At 37.4% G+C, this 25,634-nt stretch overlaps 1 protein-coding gene across 2 annotated transcripts; it reads left to right on the forward strand.

The window, feature by feature from the left end:
- Positions 1 to 741: 741 nt before the first annotated feature.
- LOC104238410 (transcription initiation factor TFIID subunit 4b-like) lies at positions 742 to 15,420 on the forward strand. 2 transcript variants are annotated; one of them, XM_070172299.1, is made up of 16 exons: positions 742 to 1,081; positions 1,199 to 1,307; positions 1,903 to 2,162; positions 2,259 to 2,495; positions 2,581 to 2,676; positions 2,768 to 2,852; positions 2,951 to 3,714; positions 10,508 to 10,638; positions 10,748 to 10,835; positions 10,956 to 11,091; positions 11,222 to 11,277; positions 11,351 to 11,407; positions 11,505 to 11,645; positions 11,745 to 11,810; positions 11,930 to 12,194; positions 14,849 to 15,420. In XM_070172299.1, exons 1-16 carry the CDS (start codon positions 1,043 to 1,045, stop codon positions 15,022 to 15,024), a joined length of 2,706 nt encoding a protein of 901 aa, XP_070028400.1. In that variant the 5' UTR covers positions 742 to 1,042; the 3' UTR covers positions 15,025 to 15,420. The 2 variants fall into 2 exon arrangements, with proteins under 2 accessions (XP_070028400.1, XP_070028399.1); XM_070172298.1 differs by having other exon boundaries at positions 748 to 1,081; positions 1,903 to 2,495.
- Positions 15,421 to 25,634: the final 10,214 nt, after the last annotated feature.

Genomic DNA, 25,634 nt, shown 5'->3' on the forward strand with positions numbered 1-25,634 from the left:
GTTTAATTTTTGCAATAGTAGATTAATAGAAAAACATCACTCTTGATTATCTTGGACAATTAATTGATTTTAGTTTTCTTAGTTAACGGTTAATCTAAGTATCTGTGGGTTCGACATCCGACTTTCGAGTCACTTTATTACTTGACGACTGCGTATACTTACGCGTGCGTTTGGTCCCAACAAAATATTGTTTCAACCAGCCCGCACGCGCCCCGCATCGCATAACTTTAAACCCACCCCCCCGCATAGCCTTGACCCGTACCGCCTTGCACCCGTCTCGCCCTTTTTGCCATCCCTGCTGTTTAGTTAATAGCATTAAATTTGAAAAAATTACTTAAAAGTTTTCCCTAAGGTTTGGATTCATAACACATACCTACTTTGTAATTTCAAATATTACCTAATCTCTTCCTTCTTTCAAGTCTTACGTATTATTTCAAGTTTTGGAGTGAAAAATTATTTTCGCAAAAACAATTTGCTTGAGATAAATTTGCAAACAAGGAGTACAATTTATACTTATTCATATGATATCCTTAATTATCCATTTTCCTCGAATTTTCTCCATTCCTTATAGTAGAAATTTGGATTGTTTTTTTACATTTTCTTTATCAATTTTCACAAACATAAAATAATACGTCTTTTCTTGAAGGAAAAGAAAAATACTGAAAAGGTCAAAAGGGGGGGGGGGGAGAGAAAAATAAAGAAACCCTCCTCTATAAATAGCACCACTATCCTCAGATATAAAGGCAGAACCGTTTCACTTTGTTCCTCGCGCATCCGTTAGAACATCAACAAAGATAAACGTCAATTTCTCCGACTAAATCAAACTATTTTCCAGACTCAGGAAAATCTAGCCACTGTTTCTGCCTTATCTTTCATCGCACATTCAATCCCAGCATCTCAGCAATTAAGAGATCTCCCCAGTTTTCTCTAATCGCATCAGTTGCTGCTGTAACATACAATAATTTATTACCAGCCTAACCAAATTCATAAATTCTAATTATCTACTAATTACTCAAATAACCATATTCTAATTTCCGCTTCAATGGATCCTTCTATCATGAAACTCCTCGAAGAAGACGAGGTAACCTCTTTTTCCCTTTTTTCCAATTTAGCCCTTTTTCCTTTAATAAAGAAATTTTGCAGTATGTATATGTATATTTATTTGTGTTTGAAATGGTGAATTAATGATATGTAATAGGATGAAACAATGCATTCGGGGGCGGATGTGGAGGCATTCACTGCTGCCCTAAATAGGGATATTGGAGGCGCAGATAATTCACAATCTCAGCCATCCGATTCCGATAGCGGTAACATTATCAGCTTTTTGGGATATTACTCACTGTTTATAGTAATCAATTAAATTTTGTCAATTTTTTAATATTGATTCATTATATTGTACACCGCGTTGAATGATTATACTGTGGAAAGGTCAAAAAATGGATCTTTTTAGGTTATATATAAGCTGTTGAATCCCATAGACATAAGAAAAAATTCTATTGAAGTAACAAAGGGGTTCAATAATTGCTACCTTTGAATCCCTTTTTATAAACTCCTGGTTCTGCCACCAATACTAGTCAAAATTGTACCCTGCTTTGCTCCCTTGGGGGCTCGAACCCTTAACCTCATTGTTGTAGGTGGAGGGCCCTTTTGACTAAGGCTATCTGTCCCCAGTTTGGTAAATTCATCTCTGTTTCATATATCAGCAGAATAGGTATTTCAGAGTTGCATAAGAATTTCTGAGCTTAAAGAGTGTTGGTGTGTAGACAATTTTGTGATTGTGGTTGGAACTTTGTCTTGAAAAGCTACTGTACCATTATCATTTACTTTATTTCTCTTGTTTTCAGTAGTGTTCTCTTTCTCCTTAGAAAATAATCTTATTTTTTGCATAACTTTAACAAACAGTACCCTTATCTCAAGGAAGCAGTTATACCTCAAATCAGTTTGCATCATGGCAAACTTCTAACCATGACGAAAATGGCAGTCGTCATAGTCTTCAAGATTCAGAGGCCGTTCAGCAAAAGGATGGAAATATATCTGATATGCAGTTAAAGGGACATGGTACCGATTCTCAGAAACAGCAGCAAAAAAATGATTCCTCACAGGAGATCATTTCCCTTCCTTTGCAGCATATATCTTCCCAGGATACTTATCAAACCACAGAGGTTGAACAGGACACACTTCATTCTTCTAAAGCAGTGAATATACAAAATCCTGAAAAGAATACTCAAAATCCAGAATCTCAACATCTAAACTTACAGGGAGCGAAAAGTCAGCAGTCCATGCAGTCCTTGACAACAGGAACTAGTGGTCTGCCACTTGTGGCAGCAGATGCAAGTAATCAGTCAGAATCGGCGACCGGGTCGAGCAGCCAATCAGCAATCAATGTAGCTAAACAGGGAAAACAAGTGCCTTTTGCCATGCTTTTCCCTCACATACAACCCCAGCTTGATAAGGACAGGGCAATGCAACTCCAGACTCTTTACGTTAAACTCAAAGTAGTTTGCTATAGCTGACTTGTTTTTGCATTATTTTGCCTTTTCTGTTATAGTAGTTTTGCTAACAAAAGGAATTTGTGTTCAGAAAAATGAAATTTCTAAGGAAGGTTTTGTAAGACACATGAGAAGTATAATTGGTGACCAAATGCTCAAAATGGCTGTATATAAATTTCAATCTCAGGTAGATGAAGCAGCATCTTTTCAGTTGTTACATAAAAAAAATGAAATTTCTCCATCTTTGTGTATTAACTCTATGTCAAAATTTAATTCAGGCATCTAGAAACTCACCGAGTGTTCCCGGTCAATTTCCTCAGTCTGCGGCTTCTCAGCAGCAACATTCGCAAATGCCAACAGATGGTACCTTGTTCTTTGAATCTCTTTGGTTCATTCTAGTCAGGTCCCAGTTTATTGCTGACCTTACTTCTCTTCTGCTGCTCCTATATGAATATGGACAGATTCTAGTAATATGGCAATTGAGAGTAATGCTCAAAAGTTGCGCGAGGTGGAAAATCAGGCAGATTTGCGTGGAGCCCAAGGAAACCAGATGCCTTCTTCTAGTTTGATTGCTGTAAAACAAGAAAGGGATCACTCACCATTCCCAATACAGGGACTTAATAGGCAACAACAACAGCATTTGCACTTCTCACAGGCATCATTTCCCACATTTCCAAGTGCAGGGAACAATTATAGTGCATATTCTGCATCTAATCTCAACTCTTCAACAACACAACCGCTAAAGCAGCAATCTGATGATGCACAAATGAGACAATTTTCAGCTCAACAGAACAGAAATGCAACTCAGTTAGGAGTGCCAACGCAGGCCGTGGGAATGATGAGCGCCCCTAAGTTTGAAAAGCAAAACACTTTTGGCGAAGCCAAAAGATTACCTTGTGGGAGTCTTAATATTCCAACTACTTCAAGAACCCAGCAGCCTTCAGTTCAATGGCAACAGTCTGCCAATAAAGAGCAGAGAAGTATTCTTTCATCACCAATGACCAATCTAAAGTCTGAACCAATTGATCATTTCCATGACCAGCTACAAAGATCCCAGTTGTCGCCCTTCTCCTCTGTTCAAGTGGAGCAAGGAAATTCCACTTCAGAAAGTTCAAAGGATGAATCTATTGAACAGATCTCCAGAATTGGTTTATCAACCACTAGCATGAAACCTTCAAATTTAGCCTCGTCTTCCATGTCATCTCAAATGGATACTAGCACATTGGTAATTTTCTTGGTTTGCATCCTAACTTGATTTATTGATTTATCAAGTGAGGATATATTACAGATTTTAGAAGTATATTTACATGCTTCTTATATATACAGTCAAACCTCTCTATAACAGCCTCGTTTGTTCCGAGATTTTTTGGCGGCTATAGTGAAGTGTTGTTATAGAGGACACATATTATAACATAACATAATGATCAGTTACGAGAAATAATTGGCTTTTATAGTGAATGAAGGTGTTGGTTTATGTTTAGTCAACAATGGCATGCCAATTGGAAGAGTTGGTGGAAAGAGTTGGTGTGGATGCTAGGAGGAAGCTTCCTCCTTTGATGTCACCCATGACATCAAGAGGAGGTAGTTTGATGTCACCAATGACATCAAGAGGAGGTCTTTACCTCTATAAATAGATGCACTCCTTCATTTGTAGAAACCATCCCAAAAATAATACAACACATTGTAGTGAGTAGAGAGTTAAGAGAGAAATTCTCTTAAGTGTAATTGGGAACTCTCCCCTTCCTTTGTTAATATTAAAAAGGCAACTGTTCTCTGGTGGACGTAGGATTATTTTGATCCGAACCACGTTAAATCTTGTGTTCATACATGTCCAGCCCAGGAAAGAGGCATTGGGAAGCTGTCAAGTGGATATTGAGATATCTCAAAGGAGCTTCTGGTGTTGGTCTGACCTTTCGAAAAAGTGGTGGAGGTATTTCAATTCTCGGTTATGTAGATTCTGACTATGCAGGAGATCTTGACAGAAGAAGGTCCACAACTGGATACATCTTTACCCTCGTTGGCAGTGCCGTTAGTTGGAAGTCGACTCTGCAGTCGATTGCCACTTTGTCTACGACAGAAGCAGAATACATGGCAGCAGCGGAGGCGGTGAAGGAAGCTATCTGGTTGAAAGGTTTAGTAGCGGAATTGAGTTTGGTTCAGCTGGAATCAACTCTTAGATGTGATAGTCAGAGTGCTATTCATCTAATGAAAAATCAGAGATTTCATGAGCGCACTAAACACATTGATGTCAGATTTCATTTTATTCGAGATGTTGTTGAAGAGGGAACTATCAAGGTCGTGAAGGTTATCACAGACGATAATGCTGCAGATATGTTGACCAAGATAATCCCACTCGCTAAGTTTGCACACTGCAAGGACTTGGCGGGGTGTGCATCAACTGATGCAACTCCGAAGAGAACAGTTGTTAGGTGGAGGTGGTATGTTCAACAATGGTTTGATTCTTCTTGTTTCTTACAATGGGGTTGCCAGTAAGCTTAGAAGTTTTGGCCAGAGTTGTTCACACGCACGCTCGAAACGCAAACCAAGGTGGAGATTGAAGGTGTTGGTTTATGTTTAGTCAACAATGGCATGCCAATTGGAAGAGTTGGTGGAAAGAGTTGGTGTGGATGCTAGGAGGAAGCTTCCTCCTTTGATGTCACCCATGACATCAAGAGGAGGTAGTTTGATGTCACCAATGACATCAAGAGGAGGTCTTTACCTCTATAAATAGATGCACTCCTTCATTTGTAGAAATCATCCCAAAAATAATACAACACATTGTAGTGAGTAAAGAGTTAAGAGAGAAATTCTCTTAAGTGTAATTGGGAACTCTCCCTTCCTTTGTTAATATTAAAAAGGCAACTGTTCTCTGGTGGACGTAAGATTATTTTGATCCGAACCACGTTAAATCTTGTGTTCTTTCTTTTACGTTTCCGCTAACAATTGGTATCAGAGCAACATGATTCTTTAACGATCCAAGGAGGAAGAACAAGCAAAGATGAGTTCCATGAAGTTTGAAATTGATAGATTCAGTGGACGCAACAACTTCAATATCTGGAAGATCCAGATGATGGCGTTACTGCGGAGGGAAGGTTCAATCCATGCTATTGACGGAAAGTATCCTAAGGATATATCAGCTCCCGACAAGGAGAAGATTGAAGGGGATGCATTGAGTGCAATCCAACTATCCCTTGCACCTAACGTGCTTTGTGAAGTGAGTACGGGTACCGAAGAGACGGCCAAACAGTTATGGGAAAAGCTAGAAGGGCTATACCAAGACCGATCAGTGACAACAAGGATGTTGTTACAACGGCGTCTTCACACATTTAAGATGGGGTCAGGTACTTCGTTACAAGATCATTTAGATGCGTTCAATAAACTTGTCATGGACTTACAGATTGCAGGAATTAAAAAGGAGGAGGAGACGCTTGCATGTGCTTTGCTATTTTCATTGACTTCAGGATATCGTGATATTGAGAATTCAATGATGTATAGCAAGGAGCCTATCAAGCTTGAGCAAGTGCGGCAGGCACTTAACTCTAGTGATGTGCGGAGGCACATTGAAGGAGATAGAGATGACCAGGCAAGTGGGCTCTTTGTGAGAGGCCGGACTAGCCAACAGGGAAAGAGCAAATCAAAGCACAGATCAAAGTCTCGTGTGAACAAGAAGAATACAGAGTGTTGGGGTTGTGGCAAGAAGGGGCACTTTGAACGAGACTGCCCAATGTCAAAGTCCAAGGAAAAGGCGAGTGCATCCACAGTTGAACAGGTACATGATTTTGATAATGATTATGTACTAACAACATCGTGTAATAATAATAGTAGTTATGGAAACAAATGGGTGTTAGACTCTGCTTGCACTCTGCATATGACGTTCCGAAAAGACTGGTTTAGCAGCTATGAGAAAAGTGGAGGAACCGTAGTAATGGGCAATAATGCAACTTGTGCAATAGTTGGCATTGGCTCAGTTCGGGTTCGCTGCCATGATGGAGTCGTGAGGACTATTACACAAGTCCGTCATGTTCCTGATCTGAAGAAGAATTTGATCTCCCTGAGTACTCTGGATGAACAAGGCTACAGGTACATGAGCGAAGCAGGAACTATAAAGGTGACTAAAGGTTCTTTAGTCATGCTGAAAGGCAAGCTGGAGAACGGCCTTTACACATTGGCCGGAAGCACCATTGTTGGCTCTGCAAATGCATCTACAGTGCAGTTATCTAATGATGACAAGGCAAGACTATGGCACATGAGACTGGGTCATATGAGCGCACGTGGACTGGAGATGTTGAGCAATCGTAACCTTTTGGAAGGTGAGAAGATCAGCACAATTGACTTCTGTGAGCACTGCGTTCTAGGGAAGCAAAAGAAGGTCAGCTTCAGCACTGGCAAAGACAAGACAAGAGGATGCTAGACTACATCCATTCAGATTTATGGGGTCCCTCTAAACTTCCATCGAAGGGCAAAAAGAGGTATCTTCTCACTTTTATTGATGATTTCTCACGAAAGGTTTGGGTGCATTTTTTGAAGGCAAAAAGTGATGCTTTTGAAGCATTTAAAGAGTGGAAGATTTTGGTTGAAAATCAAATGGAGCGGAAAATCAAGTATCTTCGCACAGACAATGGCTTGGAGTTTTGCAATGAAGAGTTTAATGAATTCTGCAAGGTTCATGGGATCTCAAGACATAGGACTGTCAGGCATACCCCACAGCAGAATGGAGTTGCCGAGAGAATGAACAGAACTCTTCTTGAAAAGGCTCGTTGTATGCTCCTACAAGCCAAAATGTCCAAAGTATTTTGGGCTGAAGCAGTTCACACTGCTGCTCATATTGTCAATCGATCTCCAGCATCGGCAATTGACTTTAAGACTCCGAATGAGGTATGGTCAGGTGAACCCTCTAACTATTCATACTTACGAGTATTTGGGTGTCCAGCTTATTATCACGTTAATGAAGGAAAGCTTGAACCAAGGGCTAAGAAGGCCATATTCGTAGGGTATGTGGATGGAGTAAAAGGGTACAAACTTTGGTGTTTGTCTTTACTCAAATTTATAGTTAGTAGAGATGTCACCTTTGATGAATCCTCTATACTTGATCCCCGTAAAGTTTCCGTGGAGTTTTCAGGAAACAAGAACGACGAGCAGGTGGAGCTTCCGGTGGAGCTTGCCAAGGAAAAGGATCAAGAGACTCAGGTTAAAGATGAGTCAGAAGATGTAGACCTTGAAGAACTTGCTGTCAATGAACCATACACAATTGCAAAGGGGAGGGAGAAGAGGCAGACACGAGAACCGGAACGCCTTATAGATCAAGCAAACTTGATTGCATATGCGTTCGTAGCTGCACAAGAAGAGATTAAGGATCTGGAGCCCTCCTCGTATATTGAAGCAACTTCTTGCAAGGATGCTGTACAATGGCGGTTAGCCATGACTGAAGAGATGGAGTCTCTTCACAAGAATCAGACATGGGTCTTAGTGAAAAGACAAAAGGGGAAGAGGACAGTTGGATGCAAGTGGGTCTACCGAAAGAAAGAGGGAATTCCTGAAGTGGAAGATGCTAGGTTCAAGGCGAGATTGGTTGCAAAAGGATTCAGTCAGAAGGAGGGAATTGACTACAATGAGATTTTCTCTCCAGTCGTGAAGCATAGCTCAATTCGCGTGCTACTAGCATTGGTTGCCCAATTTGACTTGGAGCTTCAATAGCTTGATGTCAAAACTGCTTTCTTACACGGTGATCTAGAAGAGACAATCTATATGGATCAGCCTGAAGGTTTCCTAGCTGAGGGAAAAGAAGATCACGTATGCCAACTAAAGAAGTCTTTGTATGGTTTGAAGCAATCCCCTAGACAGTGGTACAAGAGGTTTGATGCATTCATGACTACACATGAATTCTCAAGGAGTGCATTTGATAGCTGTGTGTATCACAAGAAGATGTCTGGTAACTCAATGATTTATTTACTGTTGTATGTTGATGATATGCTTATTGCTGCTAACAACATTACAGAGATAAATGCTTTGAAGAAACTGTTGAGTAAGGAATTTGACATGAAGGATTTAGGAGCTGCAAAGAAAATCCTTGGTATGGAGATTTCAAGAGAAGACGGTGTTGTACATCTTTCTCAGAAGAGGTATATTGAAAGGGTTCTCAAGAGATTCAATATGCATACGTGCAAGCCTGTAAGTACACCATTAGCTCCTCATTTTAAACTTTCAGAGTTACAAATGCCTCAGTCCGAGGATGAGGTGGAGCATATGTCAAAGATTCCTTATGCCAGTGCAGTTGGTAGCATTATGTATGCTATGGTATGCACACGTCCAGATATTGCTCAATCTGTAAGTGTGGTAAGTAGATACATGTCCAGCCCAGGAAAGAGGCATTGGGAAGCTGTCAAGTGGATATTGAGATATCTCAAAGGAGCTTCTGGTGTTGGTCTGACCTTTCGAAAAAGTGGTGGAGGTATTTCAATTCTCGGTTATGTAGATTCTGACTATGCAGGAGATCTTGACTGAAGAAGGTCCACAACTGGATACATCTTTACCCTTGTTGGCAGTACCGTTAGTTGGAAGTCGACTCTGCAGTCGATTGCCGCTTTGTCTACGACAGAAGCAGAATACATGGCAGCAGCGGAGGCGGTAAAGGAAGCTATCTGGTTGAAAAGTTTAGTAGCGGAATTGAGTTTGGTTCAGCTGGAATCAACTCTTAGATGTGATAGTCAGAGTGCTATTCATCTAATGAAAAATCAGAGATTTCATGAGCGCACTAAACACATTGATGTCAGATTTCATTTTATTCGAGATGTTGTTGAAGAGGGAACTATCAAGGTCGTGAAGGTTATCACAGACGATAATGCTGCAGATATGTTGACCAAGATAGTCCCACTCGCTAAGTTTGCACACTGCAAGGACTTGGCGGGGGTGTGCATCAACTGATGCAACTCCGAAGAGAACAGTTGTTAGGTGGAGGTGGTATGTTCAACAATGGTTTGATTCTTCTTGTTTCTTACAACGGGGTTGCCCAGTAAGCTTAGAAGTTTTGGCCAGAGTTGTTCACACGCACGCTCGAAACGCAAACCAAGGTGGAGATTGAAGGTGTTGGTTTATGTTTAGTCAACAATGGCATGCCAATTGGAAGAGTTGGTGGAAAGAGTTGGTGTGGATGCTAGGAGGAAGCTTCCTCCTTTGATGTCACCCATGACATCAAGAGGAGGTCTTTACCTCTATAAATAGATGCACTCCTTCATTTGTAGAAATCATCCCAAAAATAATACAACACATTGTAGTGAGTAGAGAGTTAAGAAAGAAATTCTTTTAAGTGTAATTGGGAACTCTCCCCTTCCTTTGTTAATATTAAAAAGGCAACTGTTCTCCGGTGGACGTAGGATTATTTTGATCCGAACCACGTTAAATCTTGTGTTCTTTCTTTTACGTTTCCGCTAACAGTGAATGGTTGTTATATTGGATGTTGTTATAGAGACCGCCGACTGTACATACATATATTTCCAGACATAGCTTGTCTATCAGTCTATGTGAGACTTGTGTATATTTTATAGAAGAACTGCTCAAATCCAAGTTTTCAGATAGGAAAAGATAGAATAGATAGTATCAGTATTTCCTCTTATTGGAACCTTGTATCCACTTCAGGTCCCTTTAGTATCTTGGAACATTTTTCTCTTTTCTGGGTTATGAAGGAAAGCCCATGGCAGCTAAACAGAAATATAGGAATGTTTAAAGTAGAAAGTATTGATGTTTTTTCACAACGCCCTCACCACTGAGGGTCAAAGTGAACGTGAAAAGTTATATCTGCCAGATGATTGGCAACATGAGATCTGTTCCTGGCAGTCACTTTGTTCGTCATCATATATCTTATTTCTCACTTGCAATATTTTTGATTGCACGTTTCTGTGCTCCTTTCTGAATTTTCATGTTTTTGTCTTGCTGGTATTTGTTTGAAGTTGTCGATTAGATGCACTTTATTATCTCCATGCTTTTCACTGTTGCTTTTCTTCTTTCACTTTTTGTTGCATCAGTTGAGTTCTCGGACTACTTCTGTGACATCTCTACTTGGGCCAGGAAACAGTGGAAAGACTCCTGTGAAAAAGCCTTCCATTGGACAGAAGAAGCCCCTCGATACGCTAGGTTCCTCACCTCCACCTTCAGGGTATACTGTTCTGAGCACCTCTACTGCGATGTTTTGCTGGAATAATGTCTCATTATTGTGTCTGTTGTACTGACTTCACTTTGTATTCTTTCATTTGTACATTTCACAGGAAGAAGCAAAAGGTTTCAGGAGCTTTTTTAGATCAGAGCATTGAACAACTTAATGATGTTACTGCTGTTAGTGGAGTTAATCTAAGGGTAATACCTCCCTCGATTCCCCACAGTGGAATACATTTTGTGCTCATCACAAGTTGTTTAAAACAGTTATTCAGAAGTATTTCGTACTAGCTTGATATTATTTTGTAATGCATAAAACAGGAAGAGGAAGAACAACTATTTTCTGGGCCCAAGGAGGACAGTCGAGTTTCGGAAGCATCTCGACGAGTTGTGCAAGAAGAAGAGGAAAAGCTGATTTTGCAGAAAATTCCACTTCAGAAGAAATTGACAGAAATCAGTTAAATCCCTCTATTAGTTCTTTACTCTTTTGATATGCAACTTGGTATTGTATAGTTACATGATAAAGTAAGTCATCTTCCTAACTGAATCACTATGTTTTATTGCTTACCTGATTCTGTGTCTGGCAGTGGCAAAATGTGGTTTAAAGAATATGAGCAATGATGTGGAACGATGTTTGTCATTGGTGAGATATGACCCTTTTTTGTTGTCTTACTTATTTTGGGAAATGCTTGTGCCACTAAACTTTCAACTTCCAGTGTGTGGAGGAAAGAATGCGTGGACTTATAAGTAGTCTCATCAGACTGTCAAAACAGGTTAACATTCTGCTGGGTTATCTTTTTTCTAAAATATGCTATCTGAAAAGTTATAGGATTCTAATATGAACCTGAGATGGAGATCTGCTTTTTGTAGAGAGTTGACATAGAGAAGTCAAGACACAGAACAATTGTCACTTCAGATGTTCGTGAAGAAATCCTGTCAATCAATCGAAAAGCCCGGGAAGAATGGGAAAAGAAACAGGCTGATGTGGAAAAACTCCAAAAGGCAAATGAAGTGAGTTATCCTTCTTTCCACTTTGAGCATACGTCAACTAATTATCTACTGGTCAATGTTAATTTTGGGAAGTTTGTTACTTAATGACGTGGATATCAGCCTGAAGGTAGTAATGGAGTTGACGGTGATAAGGAGAAGGATGATGGTCGTGGGAAATCAATAAAGGTGCGTACTCTCCCTTGCACACTTTTGTTTTTCTAGATAGTTTTAAAATTTGTAAAAAAGTATCACAAAGTAATTTCTTTCATGACTTTGATCCTTCTCAACTTATTGTATCTTTGCAGGCAAACAAGGAAGAAGATGATAAGATGCGAACTACAGCTGCAAATGTTGCTGCTCGAGCTGCTGTTGGAGGGGATGACATGTTGTCAAAGTGGCAATTGATGGCTGAGCAGGCCAGGCAAAAGCGTGAAGGGGGAGGTGATGTGGCTTCTGGTTCACAGCCTAGTAAAGATGTGACTCGGAGGAATTTATCGACTCCCACAAGAACCTCAAAGGACCATCAAGAAGCTGAGAACAGGAGTCAGTCATCTGCAAAAGTCACACCTGGTATGTATGATGATGATCCGTTATTGGACCTAGTTCCGAGATTCATATGACTAGCATTCTGAATATTGATGATGTTTGTTTATATGCAGTTATGACTTTGGTTAGCATGATTGATATGATCCTGAATCACACATTGTTTGAAATCACAGTTTTGCCTTTCTTTTGCATAAACCACCATATCCACGTATTCTAATGAATAATCATTATCTAGACTCTTAACGTTTGAAATTAATTCTAAGTATCTGTCAAAAGGTGCCTGATCAATGGAAGGGGCTCTTGAAGGATGCTTGGTGAAATACTATGTGCTATGCTTATACCTGTCTTCCACCAGTCTAATAGCTTAATTGGGTTTTCAAAGGGGTATCTTTATGTTTTCTCATTACTTAATTTTCAAGGAAGGTTTCTTTAATGTCCTCAAAAGTAGATATTTTTTATTTAAAAAAAACTATACCCTGTTCAATAATGCATGCAGCCTTATGCTCTATGATAGTGAAATTAACCAAATTCTGGAAGAATGTTAAGCCATAGATAAATTATTGTTTGAAAGAAATTTTCAGAGATTTGAAGATATAGAAAGTTATAATTTCAAATATTTTCCCTCTTGCTGAACTCATGACAACATGTGTGGAAAGTCAAAATTTCGACAAAGAGAGCCTGTTTCAGCTGGTTAGCAATCCAGGAAGCTTGCTTAACTCATGATAACCTTGCAAAATGGGGAATAATACTATGCAGTAACCAGCAAGTGCAACATGTCTCTACAAGAATCAGAAAACATCAACCATTTATCCCTTCCACTTTCAAGCTGCCAGAGACATTTGGAGTATGTTCTTTAACCTCTTTGGGGTGAGCTGGGTAATGCCCTATACCATTAATGAAGCATACGCCAGCTGGGGCCTCCAGAGAGTAGGAAAGGCGACAAAACGAAGATGTAAAAAGGGTGCTGGTGTGTCTTTTTTGGAGTATTTGGAAACAATGAAACCTAGATGTTTTGAGGGTGCCATTTCCCCTCTATACAAACTTAAAGCTAGATCCCTAATGAGTTTTTTTTTTTTGCTGGTGTAAACTTAAAAATGCGAATAGTCTAGATAAATTTATGGATTTTGTTAGCTCCTTGAATTACTACTAGTAACCACAGGTTAGGTTCATCACAGGAGCTACAACTCCTTTTTTGCTCAGCTGATGTAACTTTTGCATCCGGACTTAAATGAAATTTTCTCATTTTACTTGATCCGAAGAAAGTAATCCACTAGACATCCTGACTAGAATGAACTCGAGCAACTAAAACTTGGGAGGGAGGTTGAAAAATACTAGAATGAGATCTCTGGGTATTTGGATCAGCAAAGAGTATCCTAGCATTGAACGTGATAAATTTCCTCCCGAGCAATCTCGTGGCAAGCTCAGAGTTTTGGCATTTTAGATGTTTCCAGAGTTTCCTCCTGGGATGTAGCCAGAAGCGGATCCATTTGAACTTTATGAGTTTAGGACTCTAGGACAGAAATGAGGATGTTGAGGTGGATGTGCGGGCACACTAGGATGGATAAGATTAGGAATGATGTTATTCGGGAGAAGGTGGGCGTGGCTCCCATTGATGACAAGATGTAGGAAGCGAGGCTCAGATGGTTCGGGCACGTACAGAGGAGAAGCCCGTTAGTTTTTTCACTCCCCACTCTCCACCATAACAAAATGTTTCCACTATACCAGATCCTCCAGTAAGGAGGTGGGAACAACTGGTTTTGTAGGGCACGAGAAGAGGTAGAGGAAGGCCTAAGAAGTATTGGAGAGAGGTGATCAGACAGGACATGGCGAGACTTCAGATTTCCGAGGACATTGCCCATGATAGGAAGCTGTGGAGGACGGGTATTAGGGTTGTAGGTTAGGAGGTAGTTGAGTCTATTTCTACTTCGTACCTATGTGGGGTTAGTCTGATAGGATTCTTGTCTTAGACTGCTAGTGGCTACTGTGGTGTCTCACTACTCTCTCGTTTTCATAGGGTCTTTTTACTGGCTATCGCTTTTGCGTTTCATCTATTTTCTGGTCTTTATGATGTTGTTATTATTCATTTGGTCTCTGTTGGTGATACTGATATTGTCTTTTTTCGTCTTCTTGAGCCAAGGCTCTTTCGGAAACAATCTCTCTACCCCTCGGGGTAGGGGTAAGGTCTGCGTACACAGTACCCTCCCTAGACCCCACTAGTGAGATTTTACTGGGTCGTCATTTTTTATTCTAGGACAGCAATCTCAAGTGCTAATATCCGGGTTCGAAATTTAATACGTGTACATATTTAATGGATTTTGTTAACACATATATAGGGTCTAGGCTATAGCTACTGGATTTGGTCGAACCCATAGCTTACACTATGGACCCCCCCGACATTTAGCCGATTTCTTAAGACATATTGGGTGTAGGCCAAAGCTATTTGGTTCTGTCAGACCCATAGCTTGCTTGGGATTAAGGGACAATAGTAATTATTTTTGTAAGGCTTGAAGTGTTTATGATCTTGGAATGTGATATTACTGTTCCTCTGTTGATTCAGGACATATGGTTGATATTTCTTGTTTAATGTGTTACTCAGGTTTAGCCTGTCCACTAACCATTAGCTGCTGTAACTTTTGAGCATTTATCTTACTTTCTTTGGACTACTCTCTTTTCTATAGGTGCTGTGAGAAGAGCTGGGAGAAATCAAGTGATAACCCAGACTAGGATTGCTCGCAGTATTACTGTAAAGGATGTGATCGCTGTCCTAGAAAGGGAACCTCAAATGTCTAAGTCTACATTGATATACCGCTTGTATGAGAAAGCTCGGTCCAATGCTTCAGCTGAATCATCGTGATTCCTGGAAGAGGCATAAATCTTGAACTAACCCCCCCTTTTTTTTTTTCCCCTGTTTTTACGAGAATGATACATCTTGTTTATAATCTGTATCACATAATTTATAACCCCCAGTTTCATGCTGCTCGTTATTAGATAACGATGTCCTTCAATCTGGACGACTTCATGTAAAAGTAAGTTAGTTGAAAGTAGGTCAAAACTTTCAAGATCCAAGAATATATTTGTTACAACTTGTTGTAGAACTATTGTATTCCCTTTAGTGTCAAGTAAATTAGCTGAGCGTAGCTTGTGTCTTGAAATGTAAAGCTCTAGTAATGTTTAACGATTCAACTGCAGTTGCAGGTCTGAGTAAAGAAAATCCCAATTCTAGAAATATATCAATTTGTGTTCTTTTCTATATGAATGTGGTAAAATGATGTTCTTTTTTTATCCTTGCTTTCTGCAATGACTATAACGACTTTCGGATCCAACTCCTCTCCATTTCCCCAAGTTCTCACTTGGAAGAGTGACATGTGTCTCATTTTAATATCAATGGTTTAAATTCAATTAATTAAAACAAGCTCTTAACCATAGTTAGATAATAGATTCTTCCATATATTACTCCCAAAAAAATTGGCAAGCCCACAATTGTAGCTACAAATTTCCTTCTTTTCCGTAATATCCCAAATATTTGGCAGTAATCTCACAATTCTGGAGCAGGTTTTCTTCAAAAAAATAGATTGCATGTCTGCATAATTGGAAAAAGGAAAAATATATAGTATAAAACTATAAATTAATCACAATCTAATGCAAAAGAATTATTTAAAAGCAAATATCATCAACTATTATACGCTTTTTTCCCCTTGATCCTTGTACGGTGGCTGCGCCACCAACTGTGGTGGTGGATGACAAGAACCAATGAATATATCTCTTTTAACCTTAACAACATATACGAAAAGAAAGTTACTGAATTGTTGCGCTCACTAAATTCGCTTTAAGTACAGATATTTCTTTTTTTGTTTATAGCTTCATATATGTTGTGCTTTAGATTTCAATTGTTTAACATTAGAGAGATTTAAATAGTTATTTGTGAGAAGCTGAAAAACGAAAGTTTAGCATATTGTTTCACTAAATTTGAAATGAGTTCGCGAGACTAAAATAATAAGCATTTAAACAATGAAGGAAAATAAAATAGTGATCTCCAATACGTCATCCAAATATTTGGAAAATCATTTACAAAAATATGGAAATTTGCTGCTACCAATTGTGAGATTACCAAATCTTTTGGGAGCAAGTAAATCATGAGAGAATCTATTATTTAACTATGGTTAAGAGCTTAATTTAATTAATTAAATTTAAACCATTGATATTAAGAGAGACACATGTCATGCACCTAAGTGAGAACTTGGGGAAATGGAGACATTAAGAAATGAAGGGGAGTTGGTTCCACGACTTTATTAGTAAAAAATGGAAACAAGAAAATAAGTCGTCCGTTCTTACTTTATCTTTTATATAGTATCTAATAAAACAGTAATCCATTGATCCCACTTCAATAATTTAGTCTATATCAAAACAGAATGAAGAAAAAGTTGATTTTTTTTGTGCAATTGACTTGTTTAGTACTGTGCTGCTTGTTATGAGAACATAAGGACTCATACATTACCTTTTAGTTTAACGAATAGAACAGAATAAAACATGCTTTCAGATCTAGAAAAACTTGTTTAAGCTGAGCATTTGGAACTTAGGAATAAGGAAAAAGAGAGAATGGAATATCATAGTCTTCTTTTTCAAGATTATCCATTACACAATTTTACGATATTCGAGTTTAAATAAACAAAGATATTACTTAAAATACCTTACTATATACTATGATTCTCACATGTTTCTCTTCTTAAAGTGTAGCCCGATGCACTAGTTTTCTCCTACTACATATTTGTAGGACACTATTTTCACAGTTTAAGACATGATCCCAACTCTTATTGTTATGCTAAGACTCACACATATTTTTTAAAAAAAATATATAATTAATGGACAAAATGAAAATGGCAGAGCTTCTGCGTAACGACTACATAAGATATGAAAATGAAAACTTCTCTTTCACTTTGTCTTCGTATGATACATTTCAATTATAGTGCACAGCTAACTTTACGGAACCACAGACCATGAAAGCCAAAAATGGAAAAAACCATAAGGAGAAAGAATGAAAAAGAAAGTTGGACAGAATTTAGGTACATATCTCCAATCTCATGTCTATTTTATTCAAAAACAGAAAAACAAATAGCACACTTTTTAAGGAGAACAAATACATTCTTTATCGTCGCGCAAAAGCAAAGTCACCATTAAGACCCCATACCCAAAGACAAAGATTAGATCATTACCAAGAAACTAACAATTCCTCTGCCTATTTAATTAAGTTTATATTTGAATCGATTTGTACCCACCTTAACTATTTTATCACACCTTTATTAGTATTGTTACAATCCATATTCACACGCGTTAGTTTATGCCATATATTAGTTAACATAAATCCAAGAAGGAATTACCTTTGAGATGGTAAGAAGTTAATCCTATTGGTCATAAGTGATACAAGGGTGTATAAGGGTGATTAACAAGTATTAGAAGTTAAACGAATCAAGGATGTTGTAACTCGTATTTTCAGGTAAACCTAGAGGTTCTTAATACACTCAAGAGGTCATGTATTAAGGTATTTGAATCATATAATATCCGTATCATAAGTCTTGAAGTCAAACGAGTTATGAAACAAAAGTCGACAAACGTTGTCGCAACTTAGGTTCATAATTTTACTTAAACATTAGGTCAAATGTTTCTAAGCTTTTCTCCCAATTTACACGGAATTACGGGGTGATCTACCCACCAAATTAAAAATCTATGAGTCTAGTTTCCAACTCATTAAACCGTTTGTCAATACAATCTTGGAGTATAGAGATATTCATATTTTCGCAAGCCTGCGCAGATTGGTAGATGACAAGTAGGTGCATCACCTACTTGCCAAAATGATAGGACAAAATTAAAAGACCTAAGTCGGCCAAGAGAGGACTTTTAAGGGGTTATGAACTCAGTTATTTCATCCATATTTCAGACCCTCAAAACCAAAGTTAACCCCTGCAACTCCTCCCCAAAAATCCCACACAAACCCTAATCGATTTTCCCTCTCTTTCAAGTTCTATTTGAAGGTAAAACCTAGAGTTTGAAGAACCAAGGGAAGGGCTGAGTTATCCAACAAGTAAGGTAAGTTACTGCCATCTTTCATACATTTTTCTCTGCTGTGAATTCATGGTAATTCGTTCTATACATGTAAGAACTCACGGGACGGTGATCGGAAGCCGTGAGTTCGAGTTATTCACTTGTAGCGGACTATTTTGTGGACTGTTTTGTATTGCTATTGGACTGCGTGTTTTACTACTGTTTTGTGGAGTTTTGGAGGTGGAAGGGTGTGGAGAAACACCATATATATGTAGGGTTATGGGCTGATAGTTATTCGTAACATTTCCGGGTCGTTTGACACGACTACGGTGACCGTCGTATGTATGATGTAATTAGGTTGTGCGTGGACTATTTTGGGAGGCTCAATATGTCTATTATTGATGATGTTTGGGCTGTTTGGTAATTTTTTTGAATGGTGTGAAGTCATATATATAGGGGAGGTGCTGTCCGTTTCAACGTAAAATAGGTTGTGATCGATACGTAATAGTTATGACGCTTAAATGATAACGATAGTATCGTTTCTCTTATTGTAGACTAAGGAGTTGTGACAATTGCATAGCTTGCGATTGGGGAAGTATATACAAGGTATGCGAGGCTATCCCTTTCCTTCTTTTGTACGACTCCGATTGTACATAATGTAATGAACGAGCTTCCAAAGATATTCTACTCTTAGAAGCTAGCAGTACTTACATTGTTTTCCCTTTTATCTTAGAATTTTTTTTGTTTATCCATCATAGCAAACGACCCTTACATTGTACTCCCTCCGTTCACTTTTAATTATCAATTATTCTAAACATAAATTTTTATTTTTAATTGTCAATTTTTGCATATCAAGAGAAAATTAATTAATTTTTCTGTTTTATCCTTAGCATTAATTACTCATTCTAAATCATTTTTCAATTTCATTAAGACTATACACTAATTAATAGGGATATCATGATAAATTATATACTTTATTTATTACTCCATCTGTCACTTTTACTTGTCCACTTTAAACTTTTCACGTCCTTTAAGAAATAATAATTATACTGTATATTTTACCATATAACCCCTAATAATGATAGTATTTCAAAAAATCTTGAGAAATAACTTTGAAAATGACTAATTAATGATAAGGGTAAAACAAGAAAAAAAAAGATTATCTTTTTCTTGATTTGGTATGGAGGACAACTAAAGTGAAAATGTATATTTAGTATAGTGAACAAGTAAAAGTAAACGAAGAGAGTATCTTTTAGGGTCTCTTTGGAAAGCCACCTGGTAATTGGAATTGGTGCAATTACTAGGATAGTAATTACACAGTCTAGTAATTACACGATATTGTAATTACAATGACCTGCTTGTTTGTCATAATGTAATTACAATGTAATTACAAGTGTACTGTTTGGTTGCACAAGTATAGTTACAAAGGTAGATTAAATTTTAAAAATAAAATTAATTATCAAAAATAAAAAGTTAAGATTTAAAAAATATATTCATTCATAAATAATATTAAATTTGACATTTAAAATAGATATTGCTTCTTGAAAATATATTAGTTACTTATCATATATTTGTAACTAGTATTGTAAAAATAATTGATATATTTTAAATTAATAATATTTTACTTTAATGTAAGAATATCATGGACTACATGCTTGATAAAATAATTAATATTTATAAATATAATGTCATAACTTTACTCAAATATTTTATGAAAAAATAATCTATCAACTTTAACTAAAAAATGAATGGCATGCGATCTGGATTAATAAGTGAATACTACTAAAGCAAATAAAATGAAAGCGAAAATATAACATAAAAACCAAAATCCAATTTTTTTTTAACGTAATACTCTTATGTAAAATTACAACATAACATAAAATAAATTTCAACATAATTTAAGTAAATATAATTCAAGAGAAAAGGAAAACATAAGTCTATAACCTCATTCAACAATGAGATCCTATTTTAATGACATCACTCATTATATGCTAAGTTTATTAATGATTCATTATTTTTAATATTAGGAGGAGTAGTTTCAAAACTAAATAATAACACAATTATGCTAAATAAAGAAGAAAAAGTATGAGCAACTACATGGAATCACAAAAAATAAAGGTTAAAAAATGAGAATATTACTTAAATACTAAAAAGTAATATATTATTTTAACATGGTTAAGTTTGCATATAACCTCATCCAATAATAAAGTTCAACTTTAATGACATCACTCATTATAAGTCAAGTTTATAGAGGACTTATTCTTTCTAAGATTACGGGGTATAACTTCTTAGGAAAATTAGAATAATAACATAGCTAAATAAAATAAAATAAAGAAAAATAATTAAGAAAGAAATTAAATATGAGAAATTATATAGAAACACGTGAAGTAAAGATTGGGAAATGAGAAATAAGGAAATAAAAAATAAATGATGTAAAAAAAAAGAATTTTAAAACTTTAAAAAAATTTAAAAGAAAAAAGAATAGAAACTAAAAGTAAATTAAAAAGAAAAGATATTAAAAAATAACCTGGTAATTACACTACGTAATTACCAACGATTCTACCCAATTATATGCTGACCAAGTAATTACTTGATCAGTCAAATATACAAAAATTGTATAATTATACTCAATTAAACCCAAATTCAATTATGAGGTGGCTTGCTCATAAGTTATGTGTAAAGTTAAAGGACAACTCAAAGTGAATTAGGTATAAAAGTTAATGCTTCTACTGCAAATCCGGAATTAAAATGTGGTTCTTTTGGACAAGTAGCACTTTAATAGATGTAAGAAAAAATGATATTTTTATATATAGCACCCAAATACTGGGTGCTATACATTAACATTAACTGTGCCGTTAATGTATAACGCCAAGTATTTGGGCGCTATATATAAAAAGCTGACACTAACAGGTATAGCGCCCAAAAACTCGGCGTTATACATATTTTTTAAAAATCCGTCTTCCTCAAGACAACAAATCTGCTTCTTCTTCCTCAATATTTTACATTTTCATCTTCTTGGCCCCCCACTCCCATACCCGTTGCCCCACCATTTTTTTAAAAAAATTGGGTCCCCCGTCACATAAAAGGTGAAGAACGTAGGTCCCACATTCGAGTAGAGATTCGTATTATTGTTGATTCACACTTCCGGAGTCAAAATTTTAATCTATTTGCTTTCCGAAAATTCTAAATCGAGGTATTTCGTTTATTTTAAGTTGAAACCTTTATAATAATGCATATTATTAGATTTGTATGTGTTCTATTTCGTTGTATTTTTTTTTCCGAAACTAGTATGCTAAATTTATCCGGATTTAATATTAGTGTTTTATAAAAAAATATAAATTTGTCAAATAAATTTGTTTGTTAATATCCTGATTTATATATATGTGTTTTTATGCCGTTTTGTGTTTTATTTGCAATTAAATTTATTTGTTGTTTATGTTTAGTTTAGATTATTTTTAGCGTAGTAAAATCTAGACCTTTTTAGCGTAGTAAATGTAGACCCTTTTAGCGTAGAAAAATTTAGAGCCTTGTAGCGTAGTAATGTGTAGTATTTTAGCTTAGAATTCCTTTTATTTAAGTATCTTATACTGGTAGTTGAAAATGCAAACTTTGTACAATTAAGTTAATAATTGTATCAACACATATAATTACTAATGTTAATTTGGTGCCACTGGGCCTCAAAATATCGAGCCCGGAACCCATATATATATATATATATATATATATATATATATATATATAATTTGTACAATTAAGTTATTAAAAAATATGAATTTAAATTATAAAACAAACACATAATTATTAATGATAGTTTGGTGCCACTGGGCCTCAAAATATCGAGCCCGGAACCCATAGGTATATATATATATATATATATATATATATATATATATATATATAATTTGTACAATTAAGTTATTAAAAAATATGAATTTAAATTATAAAACAAACACATAATTATTAATGATAGTTTGGTGTTACTGGGATTCAAATATCGAGCCTGGAACCCATAGGTATAATTTTTGTATAACGCTAAAAATTGTGTATCTCAAAAAATTAATATTTAATAAAGAATAAAATACAATTAATGTTGTTTTAATTTACACTTGACGACATGGACGTGACTATACATCCCGACCCTCGGACGTTGGATCTATTAGCCCTACAGCCCCAGCATAGATCCGAGTATATATGGGACGGACAGTTGTTTACGCAAACTTTCTAGGCCAGGAGAGTGGATCTATTGCGGGAGTGTTTGAGTCATAGAGTTCTACATCCCCGCGTGGTCCATTACCTGGAGGAGATGAGATTATATAGGATTATTAGGATTGGCCGGATACAGCTCGACTGGGCTTTGATCACGGCCTTGATTGAGCGGCGGCGACCGGAGACGCACACTTTCCATCTGCCCATCGGCGAGGCCACCATCACACTCCAGGACGCTGAGATTTTATATGGTCTGTACGCTGATGGCTTGCCAGTTTTACTACCTGCGACCATGAGATATTATTCGCGGCAGTCTTATTGGGATATGCTGCACATGCTCACGAGTTTCAGGCCAGAGGACGAGACTGTAGCGTATGGGTCCAGTCGTATGCAATTAGTCCCCATTAGAGACCACCTGGATCAGATCCACCATACTATCACCGACGAGTTAGCGGAGGTGGATGTACAGCGATATACGAGGCTGTTGTTGCTCCTTCTACTGGGGGGTCTTGTTCCCGAACACTTCGGGGAACCTAGTGAGCCTCCTTTTTCTGCATCATATTGGCCGGTTCGAGGATACAACCATCTACAGCTGGGATGGTGTTGTCATCTCATATTTGTACAGGCAGATGTGCCGGGCTTGCATCGGCACACAGAGAGATATGAAAAATACACTAAACACATACATGCCAATATTTAGCTCCGGTTGCCATTTGTTCTTCGCTCCAATCACTTAAATCGTTCTTCTAGTTGTTCTTTTTCTTCTTCTACCTCTTTCAGTTTCGCCTTCACCTCCGCAAGTTCCCGTTTATATTTTTTTTACGTTCCTTTTGTGCTTCACAATTCCATTGTGTTTTCCATTTTTCTTCTCCCACCTCCTTCAGATTCGCCCTCAAGTCTGTAATAATTCTATTGCTTTCTTTTTTGTGTTCCCGTTGTCCTAAACACACATTATGAAGATACAACAGTTGTTCTCTGTAGCATTCCTGATAACATGATTCATCAACCCATTCCTCAAAATCACAAATAGGTTCGTCGGGAACCTTGTAAAACTAGTTCATACAGTGCCAGTAGCAGCGTCCAACTTCACCATCGTCCCAACAATTTTGCATCAAACATGCTTTTCCACACTTGCACTTTGGTAGACGAAGAGGTTGAGCCATTTGAGAAATATTTGTCTTTAGTAAAAAAACCTTACTTTTAATGAAATATTTGCTTTTAGTAAATTTTGAGCACACAAAATAACTACAATGATCCCGTTATTTATAGGCGAGACAACACACATAACGTAGTGTTCGCTAAATACATAATGTACTATCTAATGGCGCTATATTTTGCGTGTTAAATATCATGATGTTGACAAGACAACTTTATGTTAGCTGGTCAACTTTTTCAGTTCGACAAGACAACACACACAAAACTGTATATTTAACCGCACTAAATATACAGATAATTTTATTAAATTATTATTTAAATAGGTAAAATGGGAAAGTACAAATGATAATTAACAAGTATAATTTTATTTCATAAATCTTGCAGCATAGACATAACAACTAATTATTACAACATCAACTCATGGGTAGTTAGGTACACTAGAAGAACAGCCACCACGAGCTTGATTAGTTTTGCCACCCAAACCAGCTGAAGGACATTTACGATAGTCGTGTCCTGTTTGCGAGCATATACCACATTTGCGCGCATAAACGGTATCACTAACATCCATTTGGTTCCGTATACGCATTCTCTTCTGCACCTGTATTTTAAGCAAATAGGGTTGTTACACACCATTTTAAATAGTTCCAGAGGCCAATAATGCTCAGCACCCACTGGCTGCAACTGACCACTATATGTGTTTAGGTACTTGGAAACACTATATTGTTGATCAACATAGTTGGTCTCCGCATAACCAACACGTTGAAAACACTTGATGGCATGTGAGCAAGGCATGTGGTAGATGAACCATTTCCCACAGGAGCATAACCTTGCTGATTCATTTATAGTATGTACATTATTACCCCGATATTATGGATAGAGGTGCGAACTTCAAAAATAACTCTTTCGTTATCATACTGCAAAAATGAATGCCAATGTGCTCACCGTCTGTATTTCTCAAATCTCTGCATCGGCACTGGCATAAATTCAACACTCCTTTCCATCAATTCCGTTGCAACTGCAAACCGTTCAACAAACTTCTCCGTCATCTGCTTGAACGACATCCGCACCATGGCTGCGACGGGCAATCCTCTTGCCGACTTCAATAACCCGTTGAAGGACTCTGACATATTTGTAGTAAGAATTCCCCATCGTCTGCCACCATCCGCATGCAAAGTCCACTTTTCTGGGTGATATCGCATTAACCAACAATAGGCTGCCTCGTCTTCTTGCCTGATAGAATCCATATGCCTCCAGAATTTATGTTGTTGGTGGTCTGTGCTTCCATCCATATCAAATCATGTAGATCCTTGTTGGGATGTGCCTTTTGGAAATTGGCCTTAAAGTGCCTCACACAGTAACGGTGGTATGCATAAGGTTCTTGCCATGTAGACAAGTTCTCCACAGAACTTAAAATACCACCATGTCGATCAGATATTAGACAAATACCTGAACGCTGTTTGACAAGGAGCTGCTTCAAGTGGTTCAAAAAAGCGTCCACGTCTCTGTGCTTTCATTGGCACAAATAGCAAAAGCTAGAGGAAATATCTGTCCATTAGCATCAACTGCCACGGCTATCAATAGCTTGATATCGTACTTTCTATACACATGAGTTCCGTCTATTAATATTACAGGCCGACAATGCGAAAAACCATCAATTGCTGGCTTAAACGCCCAGAACACATAATTGAATATGTATTCTGGTGTTCCTGGACTCCGCTCAAGCTTCCATTCAACAACTTCTCGGGGTTAAAGTGTTGCAGTGCGGCCATGTACTTTGGCAGAGATGCAAATGACTTATCCCAATTATCGTAGACAATTTTAAACGCTCGTTTGCACCCGAGAAATGCCTTTCTTTTCGTAATGGTATGGCCATATTCCTGGTGGACTGATGTAATGCACTCTTTGATTTTATACCTTATGGACGCTTCGAGGTGCGGAATAAGTACAAGAGAAATCAAGTCAATATCCAAGTTGAAGTGATTCCCGTTGAATGTGTCCATTTCGCATGTGTGGGTGGGAATGTATTTACCCACTTTCCACATACCTATCTTCTTCTTGGTCGCACGC

The sequence above is a fragment of the Nicotiana sylvestris genome, chromosome 4 (assembly GCF_000393655.2).
Source record: "Nicotiana sylvestris chromosome 4, ASM39365v2, whole genome shotgun sequence".
NCBI lineage: Eukaryota > Viridiplantae > Streptophyta > Magnoliopsida > Solanales > Solanaceae > Nicotiana > Nicotiana sylvestris.

Coding starts and splice junctions, on each gene's coding strand:
- LOC104238410 (XM_070172298.1), top strand. CDS start 1,043: ATGGATCCTTCTATCATGAAACTCCTCGAAGAAGACGAG. Junction 10,836..10,955: donor TTAGTGGAGTTAATCTAAGG/GTAATACCTCCC, acceptor TGCATAAAACAG/GAAGAGGAAGAACAACTATT. Junction 11,811..11,929: donor GTCGTGGGAAATCAATAAAG/GTGCGTACTCTC, acceptor GTATCTTTGCAG/GCAAACAAGGAAGAAGATGA.